At 39.0% G+C, this 18,413-nt stretch overlaps 1 protein-coding gene across 1 annotated transcript in view; it reads right to left on the minus strand.

Moving 5' to 3' along the window:
- Nucleotides 1-3,751: 3,751 nt before the first annotated feature.
- The window catches only part of NOL10 (nucleolar protein 10), a 46,370-nt gene continuing 31,708 nt past the window's right edge, over nucleotides 3,752-18,413 (minus strand). Inside the window, exons 14-21 of the mRNA XM_015859421.2 lie at nucleotides 17,979-18,105; nucleotides 17,091-17,170; nucleotides 16,893-16,991; nucleotides 16,451-16,540; nucleotides 14,662-14,835; nucleotides 14,047-14,294; nucleotides 9,995-10,097; nucleotides 3,752-7,689 (exon numbers count right to left, since the gene is read on the minus strand). Coding sequence (XP_015714907.1) covers nucleotides 7,570-7,689; nucleotides 9,995-10,097; nucleotides 14,047-14,294; nucleotides 14,662-14,835; nucleotides 16,451-16,540; nucleotides 16,893-16,991; nucleotides 17,091-17,170; nucleotides 17,979-18,105 — 1,041 coding nt within the window. The 3' untranslated portion in view covers nucleotides 3,752-7,569. The remainder of the gene's footprint in view (nucleotides 7,690-9,994; nucleotides 10,098-14,046; nucleotides 14,295-14,661; nucleotides 14,836-16,450; nucleotides 16,541-16,892; nucleotides 16,992-17,090; nucleotides 17,171-17,978; nucleotides 18,106-18,413) is intronic.

Here is an 18,413-nt window from a genome sequence, read left to right on the forward strand (position 1 = left end):
CCTTACATAATGAAAGATTCTTAGGCCCATCTGTTTCTTTAGCCTGGTTTATTCATCTGGATGCCCTGCAATGCATTAGTCAGTGTAGACATGAAGTAATGCATGGAATGCCAGCAGTAGGGTTGTCTCAAAGTCAAAAGCTCCAAAACATGCTGAGATCAAGACATTATTTCCACTTAGTTCCCATCAACCGCCACCAAAGCCTACCTACACCAGAATGAAACATCAGCGATGATCATTTTCCTTCTCAGTATTTCTATGTAGTGCAGAAACTGGTTTGCTGTTAAGACTTGGAAACTAAAGGCATCTTGAAGAAACAAAGAGGTTGTCTATCAAACTTCCTGCAATGATTCTGCCCTTTGAACAGTACTCACTAGAACCATTTTTGGTCAGCTGAAAGAAGGTTGGGGAACCTGCCTTGATGCTGTCAGTGTCAAAATATGCCTAACCAGAAAAAAAGGAAAAGTAGAAAGGGTTCAGATAACTCAGCACTTGAGTGGTCACACTGCAGGCACTCAAGACTACTGCTCCACACAGGTATCCCCTGACTGAGACTTCATGGTTAGACAGAGCTTAGCTATCCCCCCCCAGCAACTCCACAAGTTGAGGTGGGAAAACCAAACAATACCAAAATTAGTGGAAAAGTTTGAAGGAGACCACATTCTGAGCAGCTCTAACAGCATTGTCACGTTGGCTGGAGGAATCCAGTGGGACTTTGTTGTTGTTTTTGTACTTTAAAAGACATTGAAATGCAAAAAACAACCCCCAAAACAAACAGGTTGGGACAGGATTCTATCCTCTAGGAGAAAAGGGTGGTAAAAGCTAGAAAGTCTTCACTGAAAACCCCAAACCAGAACAGATTAATTTCAGCTCTTGGAACTCAGACAGCTGCATTGATAAGCTCTTCTCTGTTGGAAAGTGTTTCAAGAAAAAGCATTTGGCCAGATCCCAATGGGTTTTCCAGCTCTCTTCTCTCTTTTCATTCCCAGCTGTTTTACTGGCTGTTTTACTTATGCTACTCGTTTTCCACATTTATCACTTTCTATGAGAAGTTCCTCTAATTTCATGGGGAGTGGTGGCTTCTTTGTTCTGCTTCCCAGGATCTTCAGAGGCAAGTGGAAATTCAATTTCTTATCTGATGTGATGTGTCTATTGCTTCTCCATGATTAAGAGGAAACACGAGTACCATTACAGACACAGAAACCCATCCATTTCTGGGCATTACTCTCCAGAAATCGCTTCAGTAGGCATCACATGCACTCACAGAATGAGGGCTAGGAAAGCTCCTTGGTAAGAACAACTGGAGCCAGCAAGCCGCCTTCCTGGCCCATTGGTTATTCCATCCTCAGTTACATTGAGCTGTAACTCTTTGCACAATCAACCTTGTTTGGTCCAATACAGGCAGTCCCAAATGCTGCCACTGAAAGCAGCTTTCCTTCTCACCATCCCAGGGAGATCAAGAGCTTCCTGGAGAACCAAAATAGCCCTGTGCCTCATCTCTGCTCTGAAGGAGAATCCGACTTGTTTAGTTTCTACAGGAGCCTGTCACGTCTTTGAAAGACTGCACAAGAAGATAAAGAACTCTCTTCTTTCAGCCCGCATAAAATGCTTTTCTCTAAGCTTACCAGCACTTCTCATTTCATCTTTAACTGACTAAACTCAGTTTGTTTAGCAATACTGTGCCCAGCTGCATGCACACTGGGATGCCAATCACGGTGTTCTCTGCCCACACCTATGCTTGTAAACTAAACAGTGCCAGGCCCAGGACGAAGCACTGGAGCACAACCCAGACTCTGCTTCTGTTAATTTTTTAATTGCTGTCATGTAGTTACCATGGCATCGTGCTAAAGAGATACGTTGTAACTTGTCTAAAATGCCTCGGATAGAGGATATTTATTTGCTGTGGAGATCTGTTTAAAAATATTGCCTCATATTTTCAGTGCAACAGTCCTGTTGGGAAACCCCACATCTATGTGGGAAAGGGGAAAAACAGAGTAGTTATGATAGGAACGTCACAACCTTCACTCTTCATTCCATGTAAAAGAACATCCTTGAAACTGCAACAGACAAGATAATCACTTTTCACTACATTGTCATTTGCATGAGAAGATAAAATCCTTGCAGGGAAGCAGGCAGTCTACTATGGCCCCTACAGTATATGCTTCACTTGAGCTGGGATCATTTCTAGCAATATAATAGTGAAATCACTGAAAAATCATAGCACAAAACTAACTCCACCCTAAACAACCAGACCATTCCTAAAGTAAGGCTGTAACAGTGGCACAGAAGCATATAGAGATGTACAAATGGGATTTCTTTTGTTAAAAAAGCTTGTACAAAGAACGTGCCAGCTCTGAGCCCGCACCATGCACCCTGATAGCCCAGAACTCTGCATCTGAGATTGTCCACATCCATTCTGTTCAATATAAGCCTACATGCAATCCATCTACTATTTCCACGTTAGTGCTCATTCTCAACACTGTGCTGTATCTGCACATATTTTTACTATAGATTCTGATACCAACAGAAATTCTGTAGTGTCGATACAGGCACCTCACAAGAAATAGCCAGATGTTAAAACGGGAGATAATAAGAAGGAGAGACAGAATGGCTTTGGCAGAAACTGCTGTAGGGAAGGGAAGGGTGGTTCCAGGAACTGGGAGTATAAATTTTGATTAGGGCTGGGCTGGTATTTCCCATTTCAACTGCCTCCTTTTCTCTTTAATGAGGAAATAGGATTTTCAATTTTGCCCCACTCAAAGAGTGATTAAATGGAAACAAGGATTTGCTTTCATAGGTAAGCCAATCCAAACGTCACTTACATATGCCAACACTGGGAACAGTGACATTTTATACGTGAACTTGCTGCAAAGCAATTATATTTAAACTATTGTTGGATGTAACAAAGAAAACGCAGCAGAAATGTTTATTTCAAACAGTGAAAAAGAAATTATTCTGTTCTGAGCAGCAGCAGCAGCGTTCAGGGTCAATTTCACTCCTTGAAAGGACGCTGCAGTCTGAAAACAAGTAAGCGAAGAACAGAAGAGGAGGTCCTGAAAAACCAAGGTCGGCAACAGACAGATAAGGCTTTGAATTTACACTTAAAGCTGCAGAGATGATTCACAGCCACTGCAGTTTTCCTTCACTTGTACTGAGGACATTTGCTTACTTTACCTCTGCTCATACGGGGTGCAGACCAATCTGTAACACAGGATGCTCACAAGTTTTTCATACAGAAATGCCACTTACAGTGCAAACAGGACAACGTGTGCTGCTCTAGCAACAGAAATATGCACTGGGCCCCATATGGATCAAAGATATATGTCTGAACAAAGAGGAAGGAACCTACAGTAGAACACAGCCAACGTGAGCACAGTCACCAAAGAGAGTCACCAAAATTATTCTGGGGAATGGGTATGGGAATTAGAATGACTTAAGAACAGCATCACAAAGTTTACCTTTATCCATCTGCAAAGTCCTTAAAGGATGAGGATTCTTTTTGCTCTGGTTGTGTCAACTGCAAGCTTGGCTGAATCTGATTATTTTCTGCAGGCTGCACTGGAATTGTTCATTTTGGTGATGCGATTGGACGGCTGCTTCAGGATCACAAAGAGACAGTCACTGAGCAAAATGGGCTTTGAAACGCAGAGATAATGATCAAGAGCTGAAGGTTATTAATAGATTTACGCGCTTTCATTCATCTTATAAAACCCACACTTCCCAAGATCAGACAAAATATATTAGCTATGGATGCAAGCCAAAAAAGTATTTAATCTTTATGAAAGAGATACAAAGATAAAACTAGTGAGCAATTCAGCTGAAGGATGGAGCAAAAGGGAAAAATGACTCCAGTCGTTACTGCTGCATGCCTGTTCCCTGCACACCACAACCAACTCTTATCACCACGCTTGAAGGGTCCTATCAGGTTTACATATCCATTCCTCTACCTCAGGCACGCTCATCTCTATCTCTGGGTTCCTGCAGATGTTTCATCTGACATTGTGAATCTTCAAGCGGTCACTACACAGACTCCCCAGGCGAGCTGTTCTGCTACTTGCAGACCAGCTTGGAAGTTTGCCCTTTGAGTCTTTCTTCCTTGAACTCGAGTCTGTTATTCGTTTTCCCACCTAATGCAAACTGAAAAAAGAAAAAAAAAGGTTGACACAGAGGAAGATGGAAGAGTTTGAAAACTTTGACTCCTTCAGAACTGGGTCTGGTTGGCTTGTATTTAATGTTCTCCACACAATTGCCCTGTGCTGTAGCAAGAATAGTGTTGATATCACACCAATGGTTTGGCTGCTGCTGCACAGCCCTGGCCTATTATCAAGGCTCTTTCCAGCACCCCAAAAGCCAGCAGGCCGAGGGTAGTCAAGAGGTGAGAAGACACTGCCAGAGCAGCTGGCCTAAACCAAGCAATGAAATATTCCATACCATGGCTCAGCACTGGAAGTGGGAAAGGGGAAGGAGGAGAGCTCTTGATATGAAAAATCTGTGCTCCCAAATAAAGGTATTAAATATAAAAATGATAGAGTAGTAATGGGCAAAACACAGACTGGACATTGACCAAGAATGTAACAGTGAAGAATTTATGATGTAATCGTTGTGAAGAACATGCAAAGTAGTAACGTGGTGATGGGATGAGGGGTGGAGTATGTGTACATTGTCCATGTTGCTATGTTGATTTTGGTGTGGGGAGTTCTTTTTGTTGATGAAACCAACGCACTCCTATTACTAGGTCTCCATGTGTTTCTGTCTCTTCCTAGGGTTAAGCAATTAGTTAAGAATATCACCAGGTATCTGCCCCAAGGCAGCATGGTGATGGTTGGCAAGGTATGTGGGAGGACATGGACAAATACCTGTCATGGTTGTGATGATTTTGAATTTCATCTCTGAAGTGCAGAGTCATAAAAAAAAAACCAAACACAAAACAATGGAATATTTGAATGAAAATATGCCCTGAGCTCTCAAGCAGAGCTACTACGAAAACAGAAGAGACAGAAATTGTATGTTTTGTTCTCTGCTGGATCCTGTCTTGTTGTGGGAAACCATCAGAAGTAGAAAGCTGCTGTATGGAGTCCAACATGACAAGATGAGGAAGGCACTGAAGGCAAGTTGAACCTATTTGTAGAGGTAAAATACATCCAATTGGAGCAGCCTGTGGAAAAGATTCTGATAAGGTGAGGCCTAATGGAACGACCATGTTGGACCAATACCACAAACCTGTCAGGGCAAGCACTACATACTAACCATGGTAGAACCAACTACCGTGTGGCTGGAAACATGTTTGGTAAATCATGCCACCACCCAACACACCATCTTGGGCCTGGGAAGGCAAGTTCTATGATGCTGTGGCATCCCCAAGATAATCAAGTCACTTCTGAAATAACCTCATAACCTCCTGGGCCAAGAGACACAGCACAGAGTGCTTCACATCACCCATCACCCAGAGAGAAAGGAGATGGTGACAGAGTGAAGCAGGGAGTTCTGCTGGCCACCATTACCCCCTCACCACTTGTTCCTGAAATTAGCAATTTCAAATCATACCTACTTGGAGGTCTATACATAAACTGATCATATAAAAACATGCACATACATTCTACACTCTAGTGTTCTGACATTAACAGAAGAGTTGAGGAGAACAGTAGATACTTTCACCTCCAGTTTTGTGTCAACTGGAGGATGACATTTTGGCTGCATTGTGAAGTTAATTAGTTGCAGTTATGTGGAATTAGTATGTCAGCTTCTGTTGAAGCTCTCAAATCTTGCCCTTCTATCAGTCTTTTATCAATGCTTTTTATCGATCCCAAGAATCTGAACATGCTTCGTGCCAGATTCCTAAGTACATGAACAGGCTCTGCTACGTCTTCCTTTGCCAAGGGTTTCATTGGCTGTACTTAAAGCCTGCTCTGGTAGAGTACAGCCAAGTAACTGGGTACCAGACTACACATGCCATATGCCATATTTCTATCTCATAGCTCCTCATCCAGAGCCTCTTGAACACTGCCAGGGATGGTGACTCCACTACCTCCCTGGGCAGCCATTCCAGTGCCTGACCACTCTCTGAGAGAAAAAGTTCCTTCGTATGCCTAGTCTAAACCTCTTCTGGTACAACTTGCAGCCATTGCCTTGGGTCCTGTTTGTTGAACCATCCGTGCCATCCATGAACATTCGAACGCTTGAGTCAACTCCAATACTATCTGAGGCCACCAGTTTTCTAGGATTACCCTCCAGAATGGCTGGCATCCATTATTCACATTTCTATCTCTAGTTAGCCTCACTGTACCTATACATTTTTAAACTAAACGAAACAATACAATTAAAACCAGAAGCAAGAAATGAAAGTAGGTACAGTTAAAACAGAGAGACGAAAAGTCCAAATCCACCATCAATTATCCTACATCTAAAAGACAATCAAGCTTGACTCAGAAAAGCATCGGGTTTTAAAAGCAGCTTTTTGGTTCAAGAGTACAATAAATACTGTCCAGAAGATCTAAATGTATCAACAATCTTTCCAGTTTATAAAGCATAACTCTTAACTACTTCCAAGTGTCAACGTGATTTCCAGTCATAGGTAGATTCCTTGATTTTTGCTGGATCCAAAGTTCACAGTTCCTTGGATATAGTGAAAAGGCTATCTTAAAAACTGTTTATAAACAAAGCTCTCCTGAGACCAAAGGTAAAAGTAAACTTATGTACTGAAATGGTGAATGACATATAGGAATGAAGGGTTTTCTAGATTAAAAAAATAATAATAAAAAAACATCAAGAAGAAATGCTCTGCCCTGCTTAGCAACAAGCATTCTGTTGGTAATCAAAAATAAGACATACAAAATATATTCTTAACATATGTCCTAGTTTCTTAACTTGGTTACCTAAACTAACTTTGTAGGACTGGAGGTTACTTGTGTGGCCTTAATACGCTTTGCATGTAAATATACGCTATTTGAACTACCCTGAATAACAGCTTGCTTACCAAAACATTTCTGATTAAATGCACTGGCCACAGAATTTAACTCTGTTGTCCTTCTCAAATTCTCCTTTGTACATGAGCGTGTACATTTACCTTCTCTTGGACATACAGGCAACCCCGAACATAAAAGACAAAGCCAGTTTCTGTAAAACACAGTTGTTATGTCATACAAGAAGCAGCATAAAAAACTGTTGTGTTCTTGTAAAGCAAAGTTTTTAAACAAAATAATTTCCCCCCGACTGTGTATCTAAAAAGTCATAAATAAAGACTTCAGAAAGCAAAATCATATTTCTCTTAAATTAAAGACAGTCAGCCTCATTGTATACATAAATTCTTGTATAGAAAACATACAGGGTTACACAATAACCACTTGTTGGTGATTTCTCCTCAAATACAGTTCGCTCTGAAGTTTATAACATACCGTACACACCAGGTCCCTTGGACAATACTTACACTTTCATAAACTTTTCATTAACTAACCCAGAGTTCAGCAAGTTCTGGTTTCTGTTCATCAGTGAAACAAAATACAAATACATCAGTACCACAAAGCCCTTTTTTCAAATGAAAAATAAAAAAGTTTCTTAAAAAGATAACATAAATCAATGAAACTGTTGTCCTCTTCCACGTTTACTCTTGAGGTGACTAGCAGGGCGCCTGAGTGCTTTCCTCTCCTGACGATGCTGTTTCTCAGCCTCCTGCTGTTTCTTCTGGTGCTCGGACTAGAATGTTAAAAGATAAAAAGAAAACAAACCCTCAAGATCTTGTAAAATTATGAACCACGTCACTGTTCAAATACTTACAGATCAAGTCAGAAACCCCCGAGGGAAACCTGGAAACGTTCCCAGAATTGGTCCCACATTATCCTATCCTCATTTACCTGATATTACTGAAACAGACAGGTTTTCTAACATGTGATCTTAGAATTTCATGAAAGCATTTGCTACGCTGGAGACAATTCTAGAAACGTTTTCAACATGGCAATAAACAAAAATATCTGCACCTGTGAATGTTTTTCCTCTTCATCTAAAATACACCAAAAGGAGTTAACTTGTATGACAAACAGAGGAAAATGCCCTCTGTTTATGGCCCATATGGCCATAAAGTTCTATTTTATTGGGAATCCTGAGTGCTTGTCTTGAAATTAAGCAGGAACAACTGGAACTAGCAGGCTTGAACTATCCATGCTCAGGCAAGTGTCCACCTTATAAAATTCTCCAGCAATTAGAGTGATTTCAACAGCAGCACAGGTTAACTGCATTCACAGCGCTAGAATTACGGTAACTCAAACAGCTGCATCCCCACGGCATCAATAATTCTGTAATTAACAGCACTCAAACATCAGCCCATCTCTCCCTGAATGTCCCATTAGAAAACAAAAACCTTGTGTCCTGTAAATACTTGAGCAGTTTAGAATGCCTGTCTTTAATACTAATTTGTAGTGACAGAGCACACTGAAACTGAAAAAACAAAACAGGGCAGAACTTCACAGTGTAGGAACCACGCTAAAATCCCCTGAAAACTAAACTGCAAAATATCAATGGCAAAATTTCATTGCTGAATCTGTCGGTGGCTGCTGAACATCTGTGGGCTTGATTGCAGCACAACAGCCAAGCTCAGCCTCAATCCCACTGACTTACAAGGCCAAATGTTATCAGTCTCATAGAAGCACAACTCTATTCCTTGCTAAACCTTTCTACTTACTCCTGGGTACTCCTGCAAGTTAAGGTCAGGGCATCACAAACCAGAAGCTGATGATCAGAGTAATGCGGAATTCTCTTTTGGCTTCTCTTTATCTCCGAATCATAGAATTCTATGCTCTAACTAGGAGCATCAAAGCACACTGCAAGGACTTCTCCCTAGCTCTCCCCATGTATCCCCCAACCTAATGTAGATAAATTAATTTTCTCTTAATTAGACTCTTAAAATCTTCCGAATGCAAACGAGCACAACTTCTGTATTTCACTAAAGCCACATTAGTTAGCAGGTGATACACATTATCAGCCCTAAATTAAAAAACTCAAAGCTACAGCACGTCTGACCGAATCCAAATCCTCACAAATTTTTTTGTTTACCAACAATTGCAAGAAGTGACGTGACTCAGCACTTCCTAATTTAAAGTGGCTATGAAAATACTGCGTTTTAGAAGGCCTGGGAAGCCCTGTTTACAAAGCTGCAAGGCACTGACATACCAGTTACAGCAGCTGGTAAAATCCCCTGAATGGTTATCCTACAGTGGAATCTGCGGCTTATTTAGCCATCAACAGGCTTTAAATTCCAGAAATACAAGAATCGAAAGCAGATGAAAGAGTAAATGAAAAAGTAAAGGAAGTCATGTAAAAACATTTCAGTAAGTATGGCTTGTTAAAAATTTATTCAGGCACAAAGTGATCTGATCTTTTTTTTGGTGACGGTAGTTTTACTGATGAGAAGAATATTTGACAGCTGTTAAGAAGAAATCTATTTGGAAAGAAGAAAATGGGAACTAAAAACATTTTAGGAAAGGTAGATGAGCAGCATTCAACCACACATTTCAAATGGAATTTGGCAAGCACAAGACCAGAGTTCATTCTTGTGATCTACGTCACACAAGTTCAATGACAAAAGTGGATTTTAATCATGCCGTGACCCAGCAATATTATCAACCAGGAGAAAGCGTGTCACCAACAGCATCCCAATCATGCCAGGACCCGCAACCAAGATCTGACTAGTCACTGATGTCAGGTAAGGTCACAAGCTTTTGATGATATATGTCTGCAAATAAACTACTAAAATATGGAAGCCAGTATTTTCCACTGGAACGTATTGTTTTATGAGTGCTGCCTGGGTTATAAGGGTATAAACACACAGAGCACTACCGGAGGCTTTCATTCTTTTGGCAAGAAGCAGAAGCGTTGGCAGCACATGAAGAAATGAAGAGGGACATGTGTTTGACTGTTTTCAAGTTCCTGTCCCTTCACACTAAACCTAAAGATACTTCTGCATCTCTTAAATATATATATATATATGCATGTATGTATAGCTCACCTTCTTTAATTTGAACGTAGCTTGTTTGCTGCCCACTGTCGTATCAGATACATTCAGTGTGCCAAGTTTTTCTTCAAGCTTCAAACGATCTCCAAGAGTTTTCCTGCAGAGAACAATTAACATTAGCCTCCATTCTTGCCATCTTACCACGAGACCTTCCAATAATGCAGTCAAAATGAATCTTAGTTTCCCTGAAACCTTTCAGTGCCACACGTCTAGAAATTAAATCATCAGTAAACAGAGAAGAAACACGAGTTCCAATTGCTCCCTCCAGATACTACTTACATAAACTTAAAAAATGTTTCTACTGAAAAGCTCATTGTCTTTACTTCTAAAAAAGCATCAGGCCTCCAGCTGAGAAAGAAACCACACCCCAGTACTGCTATACTTTTCCAAGACGTTTTAGAAGCAGTCAGGTATATTCAGCTGCAGTAACAGATAAAAGCACACACACAAAAGTACTTAAGGCGAGATAGATCCAGTCTAGCTGGTATTTTAGAATTCCTAACTTAAGAAACTCTTCTGAAGGAAGGAAATAATGTTGAATATATGTTCAAATTAATCAAAGAAAGAAACGACACTTCACCATCAGCAGCTACAGAGTCCAACTAGAAGTGATTATTCAGACACTGTGTCCCACAGCGGGATAACTGGAATAGTTTTGCAACTAAGTGAACGCCACAGGCAAGTGGGTCAGAACTGAAGGGAGAACCTGACCCCACAGCAGAGTGCCACACACCTCTCCTGCATGGTGCTCATCAGCCAGCGGCTGTGGGCTATCTGCTCTCAGGAACTGACCTCCAGTATTTCTATTAAGAAATATTTTTGTACAACTCTTCAGCACCTTTTTCCCTTGAAGTGGAAGGTGGAAAATAAATCATCATAAAAATACACACGAGGAGCAGCCACCAAAGTCAATGGAATTTCTATGGATGAAAGACTCGCACAGTGTGCTCTACGCACGGAGCCTCTGAAGTCTGCAGTGTTTTGGTTAATGAGCCATTTATGTAACAAAGACTCTTCAGATTAGCAGTGAAAAATTACTGTCGAGAATTACTTTATTTCTCATGACGAGGTACTTTGATTGTATGTCTTTTTCTGTAGTATATTTTTCATTGCCTACATGTAAAAACTTGTTCCGTCTGTGCGAATCAGGAAGACAAGCTAAGCCTTAGAGCTAACTATGGCAGAAGATCAGTCACCGACATTGTGGTGGGATTTCTACATCCAAGCAAAGTTCCACTTTTCTCCCCTTTGAAAGTGAGTTGAAGAAATATGGCTTCTACCCAGCAATTATTTAGCATGACTGCCCAGACTCTGCTTCAGTCAGGAGAAAAACTGAAAGGAGGAAAAGGCTTTAACTTTGCCATTTTACTGGATAAGCACAGATATGGCTGTATTTATCGGAAAATGCATGGATCTCAAGTGGCAGTGAATCACACAAGCTGATACGCGCAGCTCAGCACTGCCTGGATCCTTTTAAAATCATCCTCAACAAACAGATTCAATTGACACATTAACAGTGTTATCAAATGCACCCTCCCCTGCCCTACGGGTTAAACAGAGAAAGAAATAAAGAAGTGAGAACTGACCAGGTGCTTCTTTTCCTCCTTACAAAAGAGCAGAGAAGAGTCTCTCAGGACTTTTCCTGCTGTTGTACTCGAGCAACACTTAGGAAAGCCAGCTGTGTTTGTTGGATTCTGTTGAATTTCTTGTATGTGCACTGATCTACACTTGACTGAGTAGGATTACTTCAGGTTTTCATTTTTGTGTGCTCCAACTTCAACGACAAACATTTTGAAGGGATATCAGGAAAATCAAAAGCGCTCTGCGGACCCTGATAACAAAAAAACCCTCTCTCCTTTTATGTATTCCTTTTAAGTTGCTGTGCAAGGAAATTATGCGTTAACTAAACAAAGAAAAGTTTTGCATCTTTACTAATACGTTCAGCAGGTTTTCATATGTAAGCATAAGAACACAAAGGGGGGAAGAGAAACGCAGACAGATTTGAGACGAGGTTATTTGTTATGATCGCAAATAAGCTTGCCAGCTTTCCTACACAGAGCGCTGCATAGACTGCAGGTCTGTTAAGAAATTTATAGTATGCACCACCACTTCAGAAGTTGGGCTTGGAGCCGTGCTGAGTCAGGAGCATGTCAAAAGAAACACCCAGTTTTATGTAAGTCATAAACTGTTTCCTCAGGTAGAACATTATACGATTAGAGAAAAAAGAACACCTAGCCATTAAGTGCGTAGTGAAGGTATTAAGGCACTTAATTATATTGGTCACAGACCATCATTCCATAGCTTGAATAAATCAAATCAAAGACAAACATGCCAGCATCACCAGATTGTACATGCCACTGCAGTCCTTCCAATTTCCAGCACACTAGTTGAATTAATTATTTTTATGCTGACTACTTATCGCTGAAGAAGGCCAGCAGAAAACATATTTAAGTGCTTTTCATAAAATTCTGCTGGGTGAAAATGCTTAACCAAACAAGTTAGGTCACAACACAGATTAAACCATCACGATTCTGTAATCACATCAGTAATAACAAATGGACGCCAGCTGTAATTTTAAAGTTTGCTCCTTGACTTTGAGGAATATTGAGCTTATGCTGTCAGAACAATGCCTGAATGAGCACAAATGGATTCACTTTTTGCTTAGGCAAAAATAAAAGGAAAGAAGTCAAGTACATCCCATCTGTGAATCCACTACAGTGAGTGCATGTAACCTGAGCAACCCTAATTACACGTCACCCCTTGAAAAATACTTTGCATGGAACTAACAGTGACCTGTAAGGCAGATTCTCTCATCCCTCAAGCAGTCTTTTCTAAGTCTTTCCATGGTTTATAACATCACTGATATCCCTCCATCCCCTGGACGAGGCTGTGGTGTTTGATTTCATTTTTTCCTAGATGAAGCAATTTTTCTTCCCCTAAACTACAGATGAAAGATTTCACCTCATTCTGTGCCAGGCTTTTTAAAACCATTTTATTTCTAAACGTTTCTCTTCTCTAAAGCTGTTTGGCTTACTTGCCTAAATTTCAGTACGCTTTTTCACATTATGTGACAATTCACAGTTAAAAATGTGTATGTTTAAGGGAAAGGCTGTATTTTTATCACATGTTTCTTGAAGTATCTCTAGAAAACGGCTATCATAACACAAATAGGCTGCACTGGCAGTTATTAATGACATTTAAAAGTATCCTTATATTATTCTTTTTTTTCTTGGAATGTATTATTTCATTCTAAGTAAAAAAGAAAAATTAATGGCTATAACAAGATCCATCTAACCCAACAGCTTGTTTCCAACAGTAGTCAAAATTGTGCCCTGCATCCAATGCACTGCAAGAACTCTGAAGCTATTGTCCCTCAGTATTCTAATATTAGTGTCTGCTCCCTAAATAATAAAAGCCTATTAAACCTTGTCTTCCAAAGGCCTAACCTCACTTCTGGAGAAAAAAATAAAAATCAATGAGATTTACAGGCATTATTAAGCACCTCAAAGGCAAGTCCTTGAGAATCTAAAAGATAAGTGTGCCCTTTATACAGTACAGTGTTTTCTTTCACCATCTGGAACCTACTCCAGATAGGGGCTAATCATGCACTGTTCCACAGCCTTTCAGAGGAATCTATATGCAGTATTTCATATTTCATATTTCATTCAGACTGTCAGTTTCATACTGACACCAGCAGACAAATTCAAACAGCCTCAGAGACATCACTGCTATTATTTGTGTGAGCAGCAGTTTGCCAACAATGAGTAATGGATCCTCAAATCTGGCTCAGAATATTAACCTCTTACTCATCTCGTTCGCATTGTCTCTCTGGCATACTTGAAATGTTGTATTTGTTTAAGAACAAAACAAAGCTTTCAACGACTGTGTCCCCCTAAGTCATATCCCTGAATCACCAGATGTGGCTTCATTAGTGAGTGCTTCCAAGGCTATCATGCTAACTAATGAAAATGCCACTGGCTTGTTTCATAGAGAAATATTTGAGAATCTTCCACCCTCCACTATTAAAATAGGAACATTTGTCTTACTTCATTAACTTTTGTTTTTTGGCAGAGTCTTTGAAACTTCTGAATTCCTCTCCTTCTTTAATCTCGAAAAACTGAGGTTTTAGTAATGTTTGCTGATCCTCCTTGAGCCTTTCCTGTCGCTTTACTTTTTCCTCTTGGCGTAGAAGCTTGCGCTGTTTCCTGACCTCTTCAACCCAACCTTTTTCATCATCTGAACTCTCAGAACTTTCTGCATCACTTGGTTTTCCTTCTGGTTCTTCCTCCTCTTCCTGCAGACAAAAATAGTATAAAATAAGAAATCATCGACTAATTTTGTTTTCAAACCATCCCTGCAATTAGACTAAGTGACAGATTTTACACAGATACGGTTGAAGAAATGCACAATTTGAATGAAAGTACTATCAGCAAATGAAGCAATGAAAAATAATAAAATTATTTCCACCTACATATTGTATGTCTTTCAAACCTACAATTGAGGTAGGCATATATCTGAAAATGAGGGTAATCTTGTAAATTAGATCTAAGTAATGCAGCTGGAAACAGAGACTTGCATTGCTTCCTTCTTTCAGGATGAAAAATCTGAAAATGTGAAACAGAAAAATACTGTTTATTCCATCCAAAAAGAAAATATTTTACCTGTTCTCTCTCTTCCAGTTCCTGTAAGAGCTTCAGTTTCTTCTTTCTTTTCTCAGTTATCTTAGAAACAAGTGGGTTAAGTAGCCTAAATTCTTCACTCTGCTCATCTACCTGGAAATCAGGATTCTCAAACATGACCTTAAAACGATCATCTTTGAGAAGGCTGGGCAGATTCTGGAAAAGAAATAAAGCATCAGTTAGTTATAAAATTCCAAAACAGGATTTGGTAAAAATATGTAATACTTTTTCAGTTAAGCAAAGTTCTAAAACTTTGTGTTATTTTATCCTCCCAGGTCACATAAATTAAAATGTATTGTTATATTGTTATATATTTTATTACTTCCATAAACATCAAATAAGTATCATTCTAAGCTTCCTGTAAGCAAGACAGGCTTTTATGCACACTACAGACACACAATTACTAGTATTTCTGAATTAATGTTTCTCATACATTCAGCCAGATAGTCTGGAGACACGCTGGCATCTATTGACTAATCAGCAGTACCTCCGAGGCAAATACTCTGCCTAGATGAGAATGATTCTACAACACATAAAACAAATTGTCAGGGTAAACACTTTGTTATGCAACGGTACTGCTGCTTTACTGTAAATAAATAAAAGTGTTTCTGTACGTCTTATGACAGTTTCTTCACTGCCCTCACATATGGAAAGGAAAAGGCAATTTCATTCATGCTGAAGAAAACAAATATGAATCCAGTATAAATGAGTTGAATTAAGAATTAAGTGGGAAAAAAGGACAGAGAAAACAAGTGTAAGTTTCAAATGTGGAAGCTGTTGCAAAAGCCTGACCTGCAGTTTCATTTGGAAGCTAAAAATTTAATCAGTCCCAGAGTAACAAATGATCAGAACACGCATCTTTATGTACTCTTTTTTTAATCTATGTAAAGATGCAACGTATTCCTGGGTAAATCACCCCCCACATAAGGAACTCATTTCAACACAGGCTTAGAAAGCTAGAGTCTAAGGTTTTACTACCATGTACTTTTTCAGTAGTTTATACTTCCTACTGCATCAACTGATCACACAAGGTTTCATTAGATGCCACTGAAGCTAATACCTGCCTTCTATGAATGCACACCTGTGAGAATGAGCACCTATAAAGCTCTGCCTATATAAGGAACCCAGACTCCGCTAATATAAAAAAGCTGATAAGACAAACTTCTGCTGTGCCATCTGCTCCCCTTAGAAAGTAAACATCAATTATTTTTTTTCCCTTATACTAATTCTAAGATAAAAATGGATTACTTCAACATCAGTAAGATTTTCTGTTGCATAAGAATCAGCTACCTTAGCTACTCCATATACAGTTAACTACATCTTATAAAGAAAGGCAATTACATTGAAATACAACCTCAGGCAGCCTCCTGCTCCTCATTTCTACCCATTACATCTATCTTGCAATGGTTACCAGCAAAATACTAACAAAAGAAAAAAAAATAATAATTGAAATAAAAATTGAAATATATGTATTTTTTTAATTGAAAAACTTTGGTATTGATTCTTCATTTACCTAGCTTCTGGACCCCTACAAAACTCATTATCATCTTCACCAGCAGGTATTTCAATATATAAAATTTGCAATATAGATAACAGACGTTGGGCCTTTTTAGTTCCCTAGCTACAGAAGCTCATCTTACTGAGTAGAGTAGGTTATTTATGAGAGAAGAAAGAATGGATTTTTGAATCTTTTGAGCCAGAAAACAACAAGTCAGTAACTGTAAACACTACTGCATTCCACGTTAGAGAAGTGTCTAAAACAGAAGCTCACCTTTTGTTTCCTTTTTCTAGTAGCCTGTTGTTCCTCTCCTTCTTCTTCGATCAGTTTAAGGGCAAGCTCTTTATTGACCTTGGGAAGTTTCTAAAGAACGTAGGTGGAATGTTGGTATTAATAGAATACAGATATAAAAAACAGTATTGTGTTCATACAAATCCTTTCAGAGAATCACATTTTAATGGCGTAAGACACTTAGGTTAAAGACAAGCAGAAACAATGAATTTTATCACCAGGTTATCTGCTCAAGCAGCAGAGTCACTCATCTGTGGGCTTCACATGCATAAGAATTTTATGGCTTCATTCGAAAAGTTTGATAAATTAAAGCTAAGTTTACTTTTTTTCTCTGATGATAAACAGAACCAAGTCTTAGGTAATTACACCTCTAAGGTATATATCACTCTTTATGAATAATTTTTTCGGAAGCATATGCATTTACCTTAAGCTGAACTCTCTGTGCACGCGTTTCTTCTATTTTCTGTCTTATTTTTTCTCTTCTGTATTCTTCATAAGCAAAGGGGTTGGCCATCATTTTTGCCTTTGATTAAGCAAAAGTAAGAAGAACACCATTAATACGGGTGGGGGAAGCACATTTTAATGTTAACAGTCAAAGTTTACAAGCATCCTCCTCTTTTACCTTATGGTAAAGCCTTATGTCCATGAAAAAGCCATGCATATACGCTCTGAGGAGTGATGATCCAATGAGATGAGCAAGGCCTGGGAAAAAATTACAGAGGATTTCAAAGAGCTTTCACAGATAAAGAACTCCTATTCTGAACTGGCCACTTCACTTACTCGATTCAAGACAAACAAGCACTGCTGACACGACACATCAGTCTCTGACATTCACACCCAGTACATCAAGACTAAGTTAAACAACAACAAAAATATCAGACCAGCAAGAAATCTAAGATACTTCAGAGCAACAAAATCATGTTTTCTTACATGTTACACTTTTGAAAGATGCCTACAAGCATCTTTCAAAAGTACCATAGGCACTTCACAAAGAAAAATTAAGATGTTTTAATGGACAGTCTATATGTGTCTGACGATCACTTCCTTTTTTTTTACTGTGGTATAGAGATGTTTTGATTTAGAGAGTTTTGCCTTAGGTCACTATCTTTGAAGAATCAACATGGTGAAAGAAATACAGTACCATAACAGATCATAAAACTATCACCCTCAGCCCTAACCTAATAATAAGAACCAAAATACTTCACGAGTTCTCAAATTCTCCTTTCACGTATCTTCTTAGAAATTCAAAAGTGAGAAAAAGGAAATCCTTTATAACAAACCAAGGAACAAAAAGTCATCAGTCTGCTATATTAATAACCAAGGTGACCGGAAGAAACTACTGCCAATGAATTTGGAATGGTTCTCAAACATTTCTCACTGATAAGTCACATCTGAACTACCAAGCTTATAAATGTATAAATGAAAAAGAAAACAAACAACCAACAAATCTAAGCAAACAAAAAAAACCTGAGCAAAGATGTCAATTAACAAGGAGATTCAAATGATTTACCTAGATTTTCAAGGTCTTTTTTGGTTACAAATTTGTAGTCATCATAAACTGTGCTCTCTGGGTTCTCTTCCAGTTCTTCAGTCAAGTTGTCCAAGAAAGAACACCATTTTGGGGCAGGTCCCAAAACCTATAGATATAATAGTCACAAAATTGCGTATTTTCTTACAGAAAAAAGTAAAAAGCCTACAGTTACATTCTCAGCTACTTTGCTGTAATGGAAGAATACATGAATCCCTCTGAAGTCAAATGCACCTTAAGAACAGCAGCTAGAGAAAGCAATTAAAACTACTGTTTGCATTATTGATAAGGAGTACAATCGATTATGTAAGTGTTACATTAATGCAGGTCATTTATTTGAGATCAACAATACAGAGACTTCAAGTGTTAGAAGTGATCCTAGCCTGACCAAGTAATTTATTAAAAGCTCAGAGCTAA

The sequence above is a fragment of the Coturnix japonica genome, chromosome 3, assembly GCF_001577835.2.
Source record: "Coturnix japonica isolate 7356 chromosome 3, Coturnix japonica 2.1, whole genome shotgun sequence".
NCBI classification, from domain to species: Eukaryota; Metazoa; Chordata; class Aves; order Galliformes; family Phasianidae; genus Coturnix; species Coturnix japonica.